Here is a 14,672-nt window from a genome sequence, read left to right as displayed (position 1 = left end):
TTAATTCAGGTAGCTACTGTAGCTATAAATGACAGTTTAACTAACATTACCTAGCTAGCTTAGCAAGATTCTCTTCAAACTGTAAACAGCAAAGTCCCTTTAGGCCGTATGTCCACCAAAGCATTTTTTCCAGCTGCTAGCGTACTTTTTCAATTGTTTTCAAGGGGAGTGCCGCGTTTTTTAAACGCCAGGAGCGTAACGAGGCGCTGAGCGTCTTTTTCACGCTCAAGCGCTGAGAGCTCGGCGTTTTTTACTGGTCGCCTCGAGTTGAAGAATGTTCAACTTTGAGTAAAAAGCTGTGCTCATCACTGTCACTTTTTAGCCAGCCGTCCAATCAGAATGGAGGAGGGGCGGGACAAATACAACACCGACCAACTGTCACAACATTCTTGCTGTACAGCGACATCAACAAAAAGAGAACGAAACAAAATAGATGAGAAATTAATATTGCTGTTCTCCGAACATACATAGCAAGTAATTCCACATTGTGTCAACATTTTTAGTCTGTAACAAATTACCTGCAAAATCAGTTACAAGTAACAGTGCCGCGGATGTTCCGTATCATAGCAACAAAGCGTGTCAATGGAAAAAAACGCTGCGCTGCAGAAGCGTTCTCAAGGGCTCACAGATAAGTGTTTTAAGCAGAGCGCCTAGCATTTTCAGCTGGCTAAAAACGCTTCGGTTGACACACGGCCTTAAAGGAAAGTCTGTTCACTCTGCGGCCATATTTGCAACACCTCTGGGCAGCTATTTCGGGCATCCAAAACCAAGTCCTATCTATTTGATTCGGGGAATCCTGAAATCTCAAAAACTGATTGGCGAACTCACAATTAAATAACATATTTCAAATCAGCAACAAAATCTGACATTAACTGCCCCATAAATGTTGTTTCTTATGCTCAAATAGCGTTAAAAAAAGCTTATTTTTCAGGCTAGATGAGCCAATGCACATGTGCAGTCCTGTGTGGCAACCGGAGCTTCTAACAGCAGCTGCATGATGCAATGACTTTATCAATCACACTCAAAAAAATAACTTGTTGGTCTAACTTAATTCAATTATGACACCTATTTCCACACAGTTGAACTGATTTATTTGAACTTAAGATAGGTTAATTGTACTGATGAGTAAAATTCATGCTAATTGAATGAGATCACACCAGTTTCATTTGACATATTCTGTGAATGTTTCCTGAACATAATTCATTCTTGTTGATCCAACCAGTGCTATTGCAATTCAGACTGGTGCCCTTGTGCAGTGTTGCTCAAGTTTTCTGCACTTTTAAGGAAATGGAAAGACCTGTTAGTGTTTAAGTGTTTAATGTTTAGTTATTTTGAACATTTAAAAGAGTTTGTAGCGTATATATATAAAACATTTTTTGTTACCATCATGGTGAAGATGTGCGCTTGTGCTTAGGTTGTGAATAGCTGTTGTACACAGACATACATGTTTCATGACCATTGAGAGGGATAAAGCTGATGACCATATGTAGACTGTGTAAATTATGTGCTGGTCCTCAAACTAATTTATTTATATTTCTATAAAAACTAAACTAAAATATCACTTTTTCATATGCTAAGTAACATTTATAGCATGCAAGTAATGATCAGGTAAAGAACTTCTCATCACTGGCTTTAGCACAGTTAAAGCTTGTTGAGAACAACATAGATTTATTTCATGCAGCCACCCATAGCCTAACCACAAGGTCTACACTTCAGCATAATGGTAACCTCAAAAAAAATCGACATAACAAACTCTTTTAAATGTCAAATATAACTGAACATCAAACTTTAAAAGGTATTTCCCTTTACTAAAAACACATTAAACAGCACTTAAGTTCATCATTTACTGTCCTGATCTTTCCCTACGCAAAGCATGCTGGGAACTAGAAATCCACTGCCCAGTTTCAATCAATGCAACATAAATGATTCATGTCGTCCCAACACAAATGGTTTAGGTTAACCTAACATTTTGCAAATTTAATTTCATTTAACATAATACAATTGAGTGCAAATGCCAATTAAGTAAAAAACGAAAGATTTGTGTTGGTTCAGCTTATTTTATTTAAATAAACTGAACAAGCAGCTAGAATCATTTTTTTGAGTGCAGCGATTAGCTCTTTTACTTAGAAGGAGGGACATATTCCACCATATTGTGCATTGTAGTTTCTCCCATTCATAACTAATAGGAGTGAATCGTCTTTCTATATCTATAGTCTTTGATGACAGTAGTTGACCTGAAAACAAAAACAGTTTATGCTAATGCTAGCTATAGCAAAGCTGAGAATACAGTGATATGAACCATGCTGACGCATTTTAGAATGCAATGACGTGAGATTGATCTTGCGTAGCTAGAAATGTTTGTGTTATAATTCTTGGAAAGAGATGGAAACTGTTAATATGCATTATTAAGGTGGACTTTAGGGAATAAAATGCTGCGAAAGTGTCAAATTTAGCCCGTTTATTATTTATTGTCATCATTTTATGATTATTCATTGCCGTGACATTGAAGATGATGTTTCATAGCAAAAATTCCACTGTTGACAGCTTTTCACAAAGAAAGGGAAATATTTAGATTATTTTGATGCTCCTCAATAGCCAAAAATACCCAGAAAAAAAAGAAAGAGTTGTGTTTTCTGTCTCTCTCTCATTAGCATCCTAATGAACAGATTCTCTACCTCTTCTGTTTTTCTGTCATTCTTTGAGAGAGTGTGCTGGCTTTGAAGTGTCTACACAGATAAATCCGCATCCAAAAGCACAATAGTCCTTCTTTCACTTTGGAAGCACACACAAACACGTATATACACACGTACACAAACACACACATACAGAGTTCAGTCAAGAGCAAATATGGGCCTGAATACAATGATAATGTAGAAGAAGAAGAAGAAAAAAAAAAAACATCTATCCTAGCAAAATATTTTCCATATAAATAGTGGGGACAAATGCCTTTTTCTGTGTGTATGTGCGTTGAAGAAATAATTGAGGAGACAGAACTCCAGAATCAGGCCTCTAATGGAAGGTGACAAATTAATTTCTGTCTGCTAATAGCTCAAAATAGAACATGCCCGACTGGCTGTCTTATTCTACGTGCCGCTTGGATGTTCAAGCATGTGTGCATGTGTGAGAGGGAGGACAAGAGGGGGAAAAATCCTCACTGGGGCAGCTTAAACTGTTTGTGTGTACATTATATTATATTATATTACATTATATTACATTACATTACATTATATTAAAGCCACCAAATATATATGAAGATGCATCTCACTGTTTTTCAGCGTCTTACGCCATGAGCGCCATAATTTAAAACATAAGTTAAAAGAACATCAAAACTGAAAAATGCACATATATATATATATATATATATATATATATATATATATATATATATATATATATATATATATATATATATATATATATATATATATATATATATATATATATATATAATATTTTGGAATAGGTTTAGTCTTATATTTTAGTAGTGATCCACTCACATTTATGTCTTTGCAGACCTGTACTATATGTCTATTAGACACACACCAACTTTCAAAGATTAATAAGCTCTTCACTTTCTTATGAGCTCCTTCCTTCTCCACACACACACACACACACACACACACACAGTTCCTGACAAACCTTTGATGTGCCGGCAACAGGATCATGAATAGTCACGCTGACATTAACACTCATTGAACGCTTCACTCTAACTGCCATTCATGGATTGGTCCTTTGTGTCTTTAATCTCTGTTGATTGGTCGTCTTCGAATTAAAAAGAGGCACTCTTTATATTTGATTGGCCGTAATAACGCTGTCACTGGAACAATAGGAGATCTATCTCATCTCATCCTCTTAATAGGGTTATCCGAATGCCAAAAACTTAAGAACAGTTTACCGCTGAGCTTTCATGTGGTCCTGCCGTGTGTTTTAAAGATAAGATTAATTCTTCTTATCAGCAATCTGATTGTGGACGCGTGTATCTCATGCATGTTTTATAGCAGCTCTTTCTTCTGCTGCGTCAAACCTTTTCTTTGGGAAAAAAAAAAAATCTAAATTATTCATCTGTGTTTTGGTGCATTCCTCCTGCAGAACGAGAGAGAGAGAGAGAGAGAGAGAGAGAGAGAGAAAGAGAATGAATGAATTGAGGGTTCTTCCTTTTTTTCCGAGGGTCCCACGTGGACTGCATTCTGATAGAGACAAGAGGTTTTTAGGCCTGAGAGAGAGACAAAAAGAGGTAAAATAATCCGAGAGTGCTGGTCAAAGAGAGCCAAATGCTGTTTTGAACAGGTGAAATGGCACAGCGCTGACGTCACATAATCCTTGTTTTATTAATGTTAGCTCAAGAACTCTCATATTCAGACAAAACAACTTACATTTCTATCTCCTTGTCCCTCTCTCCGTCCGCTGGGATATTCCTTTGAAATTCCATCTTTTTTAAGGCTCGATAACATTTAATAATAAAGGCAGAACCTCTGTGAATTGCAGCCTGACCTGCTTAAGAAACACACAAGTCTCACTGTTAATGGTGCCACAAATGGCTTTGCAGCCCGAGTGCTTGTCATGTACAACACATCAAAATTGCATCTTTCAGCTGTCCTCATTGAGGAAATAATTTCAAATCTTAATCTGAGTTAGGTTTAAGTTAAGATAATTAAGAAAATGAATGAGGGTCCTTATCACCCTGTTGGAGTTTATTTAGGTTGACTAGCTGACTGTTTGTAATGGACGTAGACCGGTAAGAGCTGTGAGTGCAAACCTCTTCCCCTGATCTCAATAGGTGCTCTAGCGACTGACTAGAGGCCGCGGTCTTTAGCCTCCTTGTTAGAGCGCCCGACTCCCATGCCGGTGGAGCTGGGTTCGAACAGGAGGGGTTACATTTGGTGCCGTGACCCGGATAGGAGTGAGGTTTAGGGGGGTGAGTGTAACAGACGTAGGCCAGTAAACCTTACTCCCCTGATCTCAAGATTTGCTCTAGCGATTGACACTAGAGACTGCGGTCTTTAGCCTCCTTGTTAGAGCGCCCGACTACCATGCCGAGCGGGCGGTTAGAGCGGGCGGTTCGAACAGGAGGGGTTACATGTATATCACCTCTTATGTAGCTTGCAATGTTCCATTGAATAGTATCTACTGCAGCTTATTCTGGCCAAGAACTGTCCATTTAAATGGCAGGAGATGATCTGATTGACATGTGAAAGGACAAATCACAGTTTCCAGCTTATTACACTATTATTACACTATTGTTATCATGTAATAATAGACTTAATGACTTCAAATAGTGTTTCAGTCAGTTAACAGACTGTGAGCGAGGCTAAGACAAAGTTAAAATGGATCTTGTGCCATTGTGTCATTGAAAAAATGTCTTATGTCTTTTTAATGTCATACTTATCAATAACTGGCGACGAGCCCAGTTGTTAAAAACACATCTGAAACCCCTTGTGTTCTGTTAAAACTGTTTTTGAACTCAAGTATGTGTCCTGTGTGCCCGCTAAGACTGTATTTGAAAGCTCCTGAGGGGACAAGTTTTTACCAGACATTTGAGGACTGTTTTGAGATGAAATACCCAAAAGTCCAGCATAGTAATAGTCGCAACATAGGCAGCCATTCAAGAGTGATTGGGCATTGACCATTTAATCACCATTATAGACAAGACAATTAGGCAGAAGAGAAGACTGAAAAACAGAGAGAGAGAGATAGGCATTAAATACAGGAAAAAGAATGATATGGTGTCAGGGATAAAATGGAATAAAGGATTGAGAGAGTGCGAATAATGCAGGAAAGCACAGAGGAAGAGAAGGCAGGAAGATACTCTAACTAGGTCATTTCATTAAACTGTAAATGCAATACAACGACTTGACAGAGAACGTTATGTTTGTGCGATGGACTGTACATGATTTTATAATCGGCCTGCTTTGGCTTTGAGTGTGTGTGTCTGCACACATTGTCCCAGGGCACTGTCTATACATGCAGAGATCCTCATCTCTCTCACCCCATCTCCCTCCACCACACTTTTCTGTATAGATTTTTTTTGTCCTGTCTTGTCTCGTCACCTCTCTTTTCTTTTTGTCTTCTCTCATCTTGTCACTTCTCTTTTCTTATCTTATTTTGTATTCATCTTTTATCTTCTCTTGTTATCATTTCATTTTGTCTCATCTTGTCTTATCTCTTATCTCATCGTGTCATATCTCATCATATCTTTTCACTTATTGTCTCGTCTCATTTGTTCTTTTCTTATTTTGTCTCATTTTGTCTCATCTCTTCTTGTGTCCTCATCTTTTTACTTCTCCTCTCTTCTCTTCTCATTGCTTCCCTTATATTGGACTAATCACTCATAATGGGCCCTATGGACTCAACCAATTGAGTGTCATCAGGCATCTGCCTCAGACTCAGCTAATCAAATGCCATTGCCAGAGAACATAGGAAATCAGTGATCATGCCTGGCATATCATATATTCTGTCTTTGGCTGTTAGTAACAGCTCGACTTCAACCCTCACGCAGACAGACACGTAGATATTCTTGCTGCAAAACAAATGCCAAAAAATACCCCCCTGGAAAGCAAAGAGCTTTTGCGAATTGCAATGAAAAACAGCAGGAATTAGAATTGATCGGTAATACATTTGGCATTTTCATTTAGCCGTTAAGTTCCCTGCCCACATCTGACTATATGCCTGCCACTCAGAAACACTCTCTGCTGGACAACCATTACATCTACACTGACTAGCACATGTGAGACTGGCAGAGGGGCTGACGGTAGAGAAAAACAGAAGGAGAGAAAGAAAAGGAGGTGGCAGATGGAGCAGAGAGACATTTGGAACTGGTTGTTTTATGCCTCTAACCAATTTTATCTGCATGACATCTGTAATCGAAAACACTATGGTCACTATAATGCAGATCAGCATTGAAGGAAAACATCTTTTTTGAAGTGATGGGATCTGCATCTATTGCAGTACGTACAGTTATAGGACAGTAATGGGGCACATCAGGATCGCAGGTGTTTGGTAAACAAATTACTTTGGCAATTATTGCAAGTGTTATGAATAATCGTAGCCAAGTGTGCAAGGTGCAACGCAAAATTTTGTCCTTTAATGAATCTGTGCCCTTGATCCTCTGATGTGTTTTTCTCGCGATTAAACTTTCATAAGCCGTAATAAACACAATGCATTTTTAAAGAGGCAGATCTGGAAGACATTTGGAAGAGGGAGAGAGAGTGAGAAACTTGTGAAAGGAGGAGACATTTAAAGAGAGAGGAGGTAAATAAGTTTTTTTTTTCTGAAATGGAGAGAATGAGAGAGAGATGGAGGGGTAGGAACAGATGGTGAAAAGAAAGAGCAATGACAAGAGGTTATTTTCAGATGAGTGTGACTATTTAACAAAATGTTCCCATTGGGAGGAAAAATGGGCTTCTTAGAATTGCACATACAACACTCACACTCAGAACCCTCATTTAAACTAATCCACGTCCCTGGTGATTTTCTGCTTTCCCACCGCAGAACTAATTTGTCAAAACAATGGTCCTCAAAAAGCCTCTGGTGTTGTCTCCAGAAAAATAAAAAAGCAGCATGAGTAGCACTGATGTATAACCTAACATGGAATCATGTCTCAAAACTTGGTCCGCTAAATGGAAAAACTGCTCAGACCAAATTAAGACAAGTTAAGTTTACTAAATAACCCTTTCAAAGTTTTAACACAGTACAATCATTTTCTTACAATGGTGATTTTTTTGTTAAACTTTGAACAATGTTTACTCTTTCTCCACATTACCCAGGCCCTGTTTTTGTGTCATCGGGCAGACATTTGCTGACAAATACACTGGTATATCTGAGTGTAGGTAACATAGAGAAAGAGTACACAATAGCCGCTTTTCCACTGTCGGGCCAGTGCGAGCCAGGGCTAACAGCTTGCCGGGCTGGGCCTATGGCCACAGACCTTAGGCACCGAGGCCAAAATCAAATTGCGTTTCCACTGTCGGTCTGCTAGCTCCGCAGCGCTGAACTTAAAAACTGCCCTTAAACACACTTCCCTTGATCAAACGTCACCCAACCCAACCCATTTCAGCGTGTAGACCATCACCTGACTACGATTTGCTCCGCCTTTCACCTCGACCGCGCCTCAAGCCCCAGCTGGCCCGCTTTGGACCAAGGTTTTCGGCGGGCCGAAAAACCCGTGCCTTTGGCACCGAGGAAGCACCGAAGAAGCACGATCAAGCCCCGGAAGTGTCAGTGGAAACACGACCGGCCCTGGCACGCACTAGCACACCCGCCTTTGGCCCGGCAGTGGAAACGCGGCTATTGTCCATTTACATATACTACCAATATTATAACAATCAAGTATAGCGTTAGTTTTGACAGGTCACGTCAGTCAAGCTCACATCAGCTTACTCACGTCTGCCTATAGGAATATGACGCCTATCACAGTATCCATATATAAGCTACTTCAGTATTATCAGCTGCTATTACGTTTCTCAGAAACTAATTACCCTCCTCCCTCCCCAGCTCCTCCTCTCATCCAGTCAGGATTTGGCCTTTTGATTCCCCTTTGAATCAGACTAATTTCTTGAATAGTGTTGTACATTAAATTACTGAACATTAATAATATCTGCAATACATTTATGTTGGTTCAGTTCTGTTTACCCTAAGGGGGGTTATCGCTGCTCTCTTATCCATGCTAGGCTGCATGGATGTGCAGCAAGTTCTTGCCCAGAACCATACCGCCAATCAAAACTCTATGCAATTGTCAATCATCTTTGACAATAATGGTCCTGACAGAAATACAAAGCTGGTTAAACATCGGCAAAATAATCTGTTAAACTCCAGTCCGGGGGCTCAACTTCCAGAATGTTTTAGATGTCTCACTAATTAAAACACCTGATTCAACTCATCAGCTTGTTAGTGCGTTAAATAGGGACACATTTTAAAACAATCTGAGAAGTAGCTCCCAAGGACTGGAATTGAGAAACAGTGCTTCAAGCGAGCCACTCTTTATGTCCACTTGTTTATTTTACTTGGCTTTCAGTTCTTCACCATTGAAGTTCCTATTTTAACGTGCTTGGAGTCAATCACAGAAGACATGTTCTTGCATCCCATCTCTGCAGTTTTTCAGCTTTTGCTTATGTTGACATAAAATCAGGACAAAGGTGAACGTTCTTGAGATTGTAGTCCCAAATATAGAGTCTTGGCTTTTTTTAAGTGTTCAAACAGCGCTTCTTTAGTTCTTATTCTCAAATGGATACAAGATACGAGCTGTCCTGAGGGGTGTTGGGCATCCTGGACAACAGCAGGCTTCTCAATGCTAGCCAGCACCAGGCTAACAGCACTAGCTCTGGCCCAAAAACAACATGAGCTGTCAGAAAGGGTTATCACAGCCCAGTGAATCAGACGGGAGGAGGGAGGGACAAGGGGAAGGAGGAGGGAGCCAGTGAGGGTGGATGGGTGGGAGTGTTACTGCGAGAGAGAGAGAGAGAGAGAGGATTCAGATGCCAGAGAAAGGGCCAGCGTACACCCGCCACAACTGAAGCACAAGGATCGTGTGCGTGTGTAGTGCATGCTTGCATTCGGAGTAACGGCGATGTTGGAGCACTCGTCTGAGCTGGGCTTTGTGCCGAGTGTGTGTGTGGACAGCATGCGATACCCATCCACCGCGAACAGCGCTGTCTCCATGAGGAGCACAGAAGAACTGCTGCTGAGGTAAAGCTGTCCCTGGACAGAACACAAAGACATGCATGCACATACACACACAGATCTGGCTAGCTTCGAAAGGTTTGCAGCTCATAGCTGCAGGCATGCGGCAAGCCATTTCAGGAATGTTTAGTTGACGGCAGCCTGCAGTTTTGTTTGGCGTGGTTCGTTGACATGCCGATCGTAGGCCGTTTGAGCTGTATGTGCATGCAGTTGTGTTTTTGTCAAATTGCGGGACCCTGTCTGTGCTGTACTGTCTGCACTCGTCTTGCCAACCGTAAAAATGCACAGCTTGCAATGTTCCCCTCTCTTGTTTCTCTTCCCTATACAGTTCGTTTGGAGCCTCTTTAAAAACTGAAGAGTTGATACAGCTATAGAGAAGTGTTTAGAGATGCATGTACATGCACGCAGGATAATGCGCGTGTGTGTGCAAGGGAAACGGTGCGACAGAAAAAGACATCAAATTCTTTATAATAAAATTGTGCATGCAAATCACTGTCCTCACTTATTGCAGTCTCGTTTTTGCACTTATTGTGGATGCATTTCCATACAAGCGTTCCTAATATGTAATAATGCACCTGTAAAGTGTGTGAGTATACATGCGTACATTTAAGTGTGCAAACACACTTGCGAAGACCTAAATTCTGAGTTTGTTTGGATGTAATAATCGCATTAAACAAAGAGAGGGATGAGCAGGAGGGGTTAAGCCCCGTCCCGCCGCTAGAAACATGTCTGCTTTTGTTTGCATGCCTCTCTGACGATTGGATTTAAAAAGGGGGGGGGGGGTGAAGAGGGATGGAGGGGGGCATTCGGTGAAGAAGTAGAAGAAGGGTAGCACTGAAAGCATTCCCAACAATGGGACGCCCCAACAATGAGACTGTCACTCACATTGTGGCTTGCTTTCTACCTCTCTTCTCCTCTCTGTGTCTGACTCTCTGGCCATTTTTTAAAACTGGAGAAGGGTGCTAATCAGGCCGTGTCGAGTTGGTTTTTATCCCGGGGTTATGGGCAGTTAATAACGCGGGCTTTTAATGTGCGAAGTGTAATGGGGTGTGAGGGCATTAGTTGGGCCAGAGAGGCGGCCATGTTGGTTTAAAGAGTAGATTTATGGCCTTTTACTCATTCATTGTACTTGTGCTCAATGGCTTTTAAAATAGCCCCCGAGGAACATGAATCTCTCCAATGACTGCGGTCAGGTCTTCTGGTGTAACATACACACATACCTTGGCTATAACTCAACCTCCTCCTATAAAGAAATGTCAAATAGGACTGTGCCATACAAGTCCATAACCATCACACACAAGTGTGTGTATATGCACGCTCATTAAAGAAATACGACCAAACGTTAACAAATGTACACCAATGCGACTAGGACTGAATCTATGGTCTTGAGAACGTTTAGCGTTATTTGATGCAAAAATGATTTATGGAGCTACACGAAGGGCCATGTTCATGGGAAAACCATACATGCTGGGACTGTAAATAAATCTATTGCGCGTGCCTCTGGCTGTTGATGTAATGCTTCGTTCGCTGAGGACTCACATCGATTTATGCCGCTGTGTTTCAACTTCAATCCGTCTGATGCCGAATGTACTGTAATGATGTCTAGAAATTCAATGACTTTATTTACGATTGATAGTAAGGTGTAAAATTACTGATTTTGAATATATCTGAAACGTTTTTTGATGCTATTTATGTCTCAAAACCTAGTGGGCTGCCTACCTAGACATCAATTTTCAACATCACAGTCTCGAAACCACCAACGTAGACATCATTTTTGGACAAAAACCTGATGAGCTGCCTGCATAGACAGCATTTTTAGTCATCATAGTCATGTTTAAATGTTCATTTTGGGATGTTGTGTAGGTCACTAGATTATCAAGTGCAACCAGCTTGTATGAATGTTCTTTTAAAGACTTTAGCTGACAAAGCTATTTATTTGGGGGCAGTTGTGGACTAATGGTTTGAGAGTTGGACTTGCAACCCAAAGGTCGCGGGTTCGAGTCTCAGTAATGGCAGGAAATGTAAGTAGGGGGAGTGAATGAACAGCGCTATTTCCACTATTTCATTACCGACAACTGAGGTGCTCTTGAACAAGGCACCTAACCCCCAATCACTCCCCAGGCACCTCAACAAAAATGCGGCCCACTGCTCCAGGTGTGTGTTCACGGTGTGTGTTCAATATCACTGCTGTGTGTGTGTGCACTTGGATGGGTGAGATTCAGAGCACAAATTCTGAGTATAGGACACCATACTAGGCTACACATCACTTCACTTAAATGCTTTAACTAAGGCTGAATGTGTTTCTTGCAGGAAATTAAAGGGTTAAGCAATCACAGATAACACAAGGTCAGTTCTTAACGGACTGTCATAAGAGCTTACACTTTCTTCCTAAAACCACTCGTACAGCACTGCCGACTTTCCGCTAAAAAAATTAGAGTTTGTACTCTGCAATTAGTGGCTTGGAAAGCCCTTCGTGGTGGTGAAACAAGGCGATGGCGGTTGTGTCTGTGTGTGGCTGTGGCGACAGGCTGCTGTCACTGTGCATTCTGGGATATATGTGCGAGTATGTTGCAGAAATGGGTGGTTTTGTGTTATAGGAGAATGACCTGTCCCTAGGTGCCCGCCGTCGAGCTGTGGCTCAGCGAGGCTGCGGCTCAGCGAAGCTGCGCGAGTTTCAAATGAAAATAAATGAGAAGCAGTGACCAGCACTCTAAGGGTCCTGCTTTAATGAGGGAAACGGGGGGAGGGATGTTGAAACAAAGGAATGGGGGGAGATGGATAGAGAAAGGAAAGGAGAAAAAGGCTCTTTAATGAATGTTGGACTTGGAGAGAAATGGCAAATTTATTTAAACTCCAATTTCGCTACCCAAGACCTGTTCAATTAAACCAGTAAGGTTCACTGCACTGGGCAACAATCACTCCATGGTTGGCATTCTGGGATAGCAGGAGGCAGAAATGGGCCTTTAGTTTGAATGTTGGGCGGTTTTATGATTTAGGAGGCAGTTTTTGCTCTAGATCAATATGACAGAACAGAGAAGCAGGTGAAATGAATATTAGGGGAGGCTAGGCTAGAATGCATTAAAGCATATAAAGGATATGCTGTTGATGCCCTGTGATATCAGCATTGCTGCTGGTTGGCATGGTGATAATGTAAACAACGGGGGTTGAGTTAATGTAGAAGATTAGGCAGGCTAGTGATCCCAGATTACAGTAACAGGCTTACACATATGCACTCTCTAGCAAACCACAATACTCAAGGGGGTGATAGAGTTACAGTTAAATCTTTCGTTAAACCACATGTGTTATTATTCAGATAGGTAGTTAGAAACATGTTGACAGTTTAAATGGATAGTTAACTCCAGAAACTCACCATAATATCATACCAATGCAAAAAGACTTTGCCTTTCATTGAACACAAAAGCCTTTCAAGCTTCATTACAGAATCTAAAATAATTGTGCACTATATGTATATACTATCCAAACAATAGTTTTATGTGATGAACAGACCAAAATTCATATCATTGTTCACTGATAATCTTCCCCTTTGTTAAGATTTTAACCATTGCGTCCAAATCATTGAGACACCGAGTTAAAATTGATAACTGGATTAGTCCAATTCATTAACAAATCGTTCAGACATATTTTGTGAACTGAATCACTGAAAAGAACTAAAAGGCCTTAAGCCATCTTAACATGTAATATCGCTGACATTGTGTATGGTTGTTGCAGTTTGTCCCGTAGTGGCAATCGCACAAAACTTTAAAAAATCGGTCGTGAATAAGCCGTTACCCTATTCACCATGATAAAATAAAAGCAAAAGACAAAAGAAAAGAATATTAGGTCTTCAAGGTCTAATCAATGTAATTATCATGCAGTTATAAACTGATTATTTTGGACAGTTTTAAAGGAATAGTACAGAGTGGTAATTCTGACTTAGTGCTTTTAATTAGAATTCATTCCATCCGGTCTACAACCTCAAGCAGTTCCTGTACTACTCTTCATTGGAAATGAATGACTTCCAGTCTGAGATAGTGAAAAGGCAGCTTTAGAGACAATCAAATGACAGATTAATTAGTTCATGTGTGTATGTCTGTGCATGTTTTTCTGAGAATTATATGACCTGAGGCAAAATATCTATAGTATGAAACAGACCGTAACTGAGAGTATGCTTATGTATGTGTGTGCTCTCACCCAAATGAGCACGCTCACTGCTTTACATAATCCATGAGTTAATCAAATATTCATGAGCCCAAACACTCTTCTGACAGGCCGCTGGCAGCCCGTATGTCCATACATGGATGTAAATACACGGCTAATGCTTGGGCTGACGTAGATATTGTGCAACAAAAGGTAGAGATTTTGTTATACCGCAATATATCTACATTTCTGTCAGCAAGCAGACCACAGAATAGGTGTTTATGCTTGTCAAGCATTGCACAGCTTGCTGCATGAATTCAACTGCGGTGTGCATATACTGCATATTTTAAATATGGCTGATCTAATAAGAATTAAAAATTTGAACTATAAGATTTATAGCTTCCGCCTGAACTATGTTGGTGCTTTTCCACTGCGTGGTACTACTCGGCTCAGCTCGGCTTGCTTTACTTTCGGTTTGCCTTTTTAATGCGGTTTATTACCGCTTCAAAGTATATGATTTTAGACTGATAGCATAGTTGTGGCGTGCCTACTTCCGTGGATCCACTCCTCGTCTACCAACGAGTCTGCACCTTGTCTAGTGACCACAATACAGCCATTTCTTTTTTCAACTTGCGTGCAAAGTCGTTTTGCTTACAAATGATACCGTAGTGGCTGTTACTGACTATTTAAATCCAGCAGGTTTGGTGTCTTGTGTTTCAAATCCAATGACACTGGTAGTGACGATTCTCTCTGACCAATTAGTGATCTACAGTGTTTACACGCCACATTTAGTATCGGTACGGCTCGCTTGGAACCTCCACTGAGGTTGTACTATTTAAGCGAGCCATACCGTTCTGTAC

General features: G+C 40.7%; 1 protein-coding gene across 26 annotated transcripts in view; it reads left to right on the top strand.

Annotated features, from left to right (window-relative positions):
* Nucleotides 1-14,672, top strand: part of celf2 (cugbp, Elav-like family member 2) — a 177,092-nt gene that overhangs the window by 56,056 nt on the left and 106,364 nt on the right. For 8 of the 26 annotated variants that reach the window (XM_048157406.1, XM_048157404.1, XM_048157417.1 and 5 more), the window contains exon 1: nucleotides 9,454-9,681. The exons of 2 other annotated variants lie outside the window; for them this stretch is intronic. In XM_048157406.1, the coding sequence (XP_048013363.1) occupies nucleotides 9,539-9,681 (143 nt within the window). In that variant the 5' untranslated portion in view covers nucleotides 9,454-9,538. Of the gene's footprint in view, nucleotides 1-9,450; nucleotides 9,682-14,672 lie in introns of those variants that run through there. 16 more of the 26 variants (XM_048157402.1, XM_048157398.1, XM_048157401.1 and 13 more) reach the window with 6 other exon arrangements.

This window comes from Megalobrama amblycephala, linkage group LG14, assembly GCF_018812025.1.
Source record: "Megalobrama amblycephala isolate DHTTF-2021 linkage group LG14, ASM1881202v1, whole genome shotgun sequence".
Taxonomy (NCBI): domain Eukaryota; kingdom Metazoa; phylum Chordata; class Actinopteri; order Cypriniformes; family Xenocyprididae; genus Megalobrama; species Megalobrama amblycephala.
Note: the sequence above shows the minus strand (reverse complement) of the source record. Positions and strands in the feature narration are given on the sequence as shown.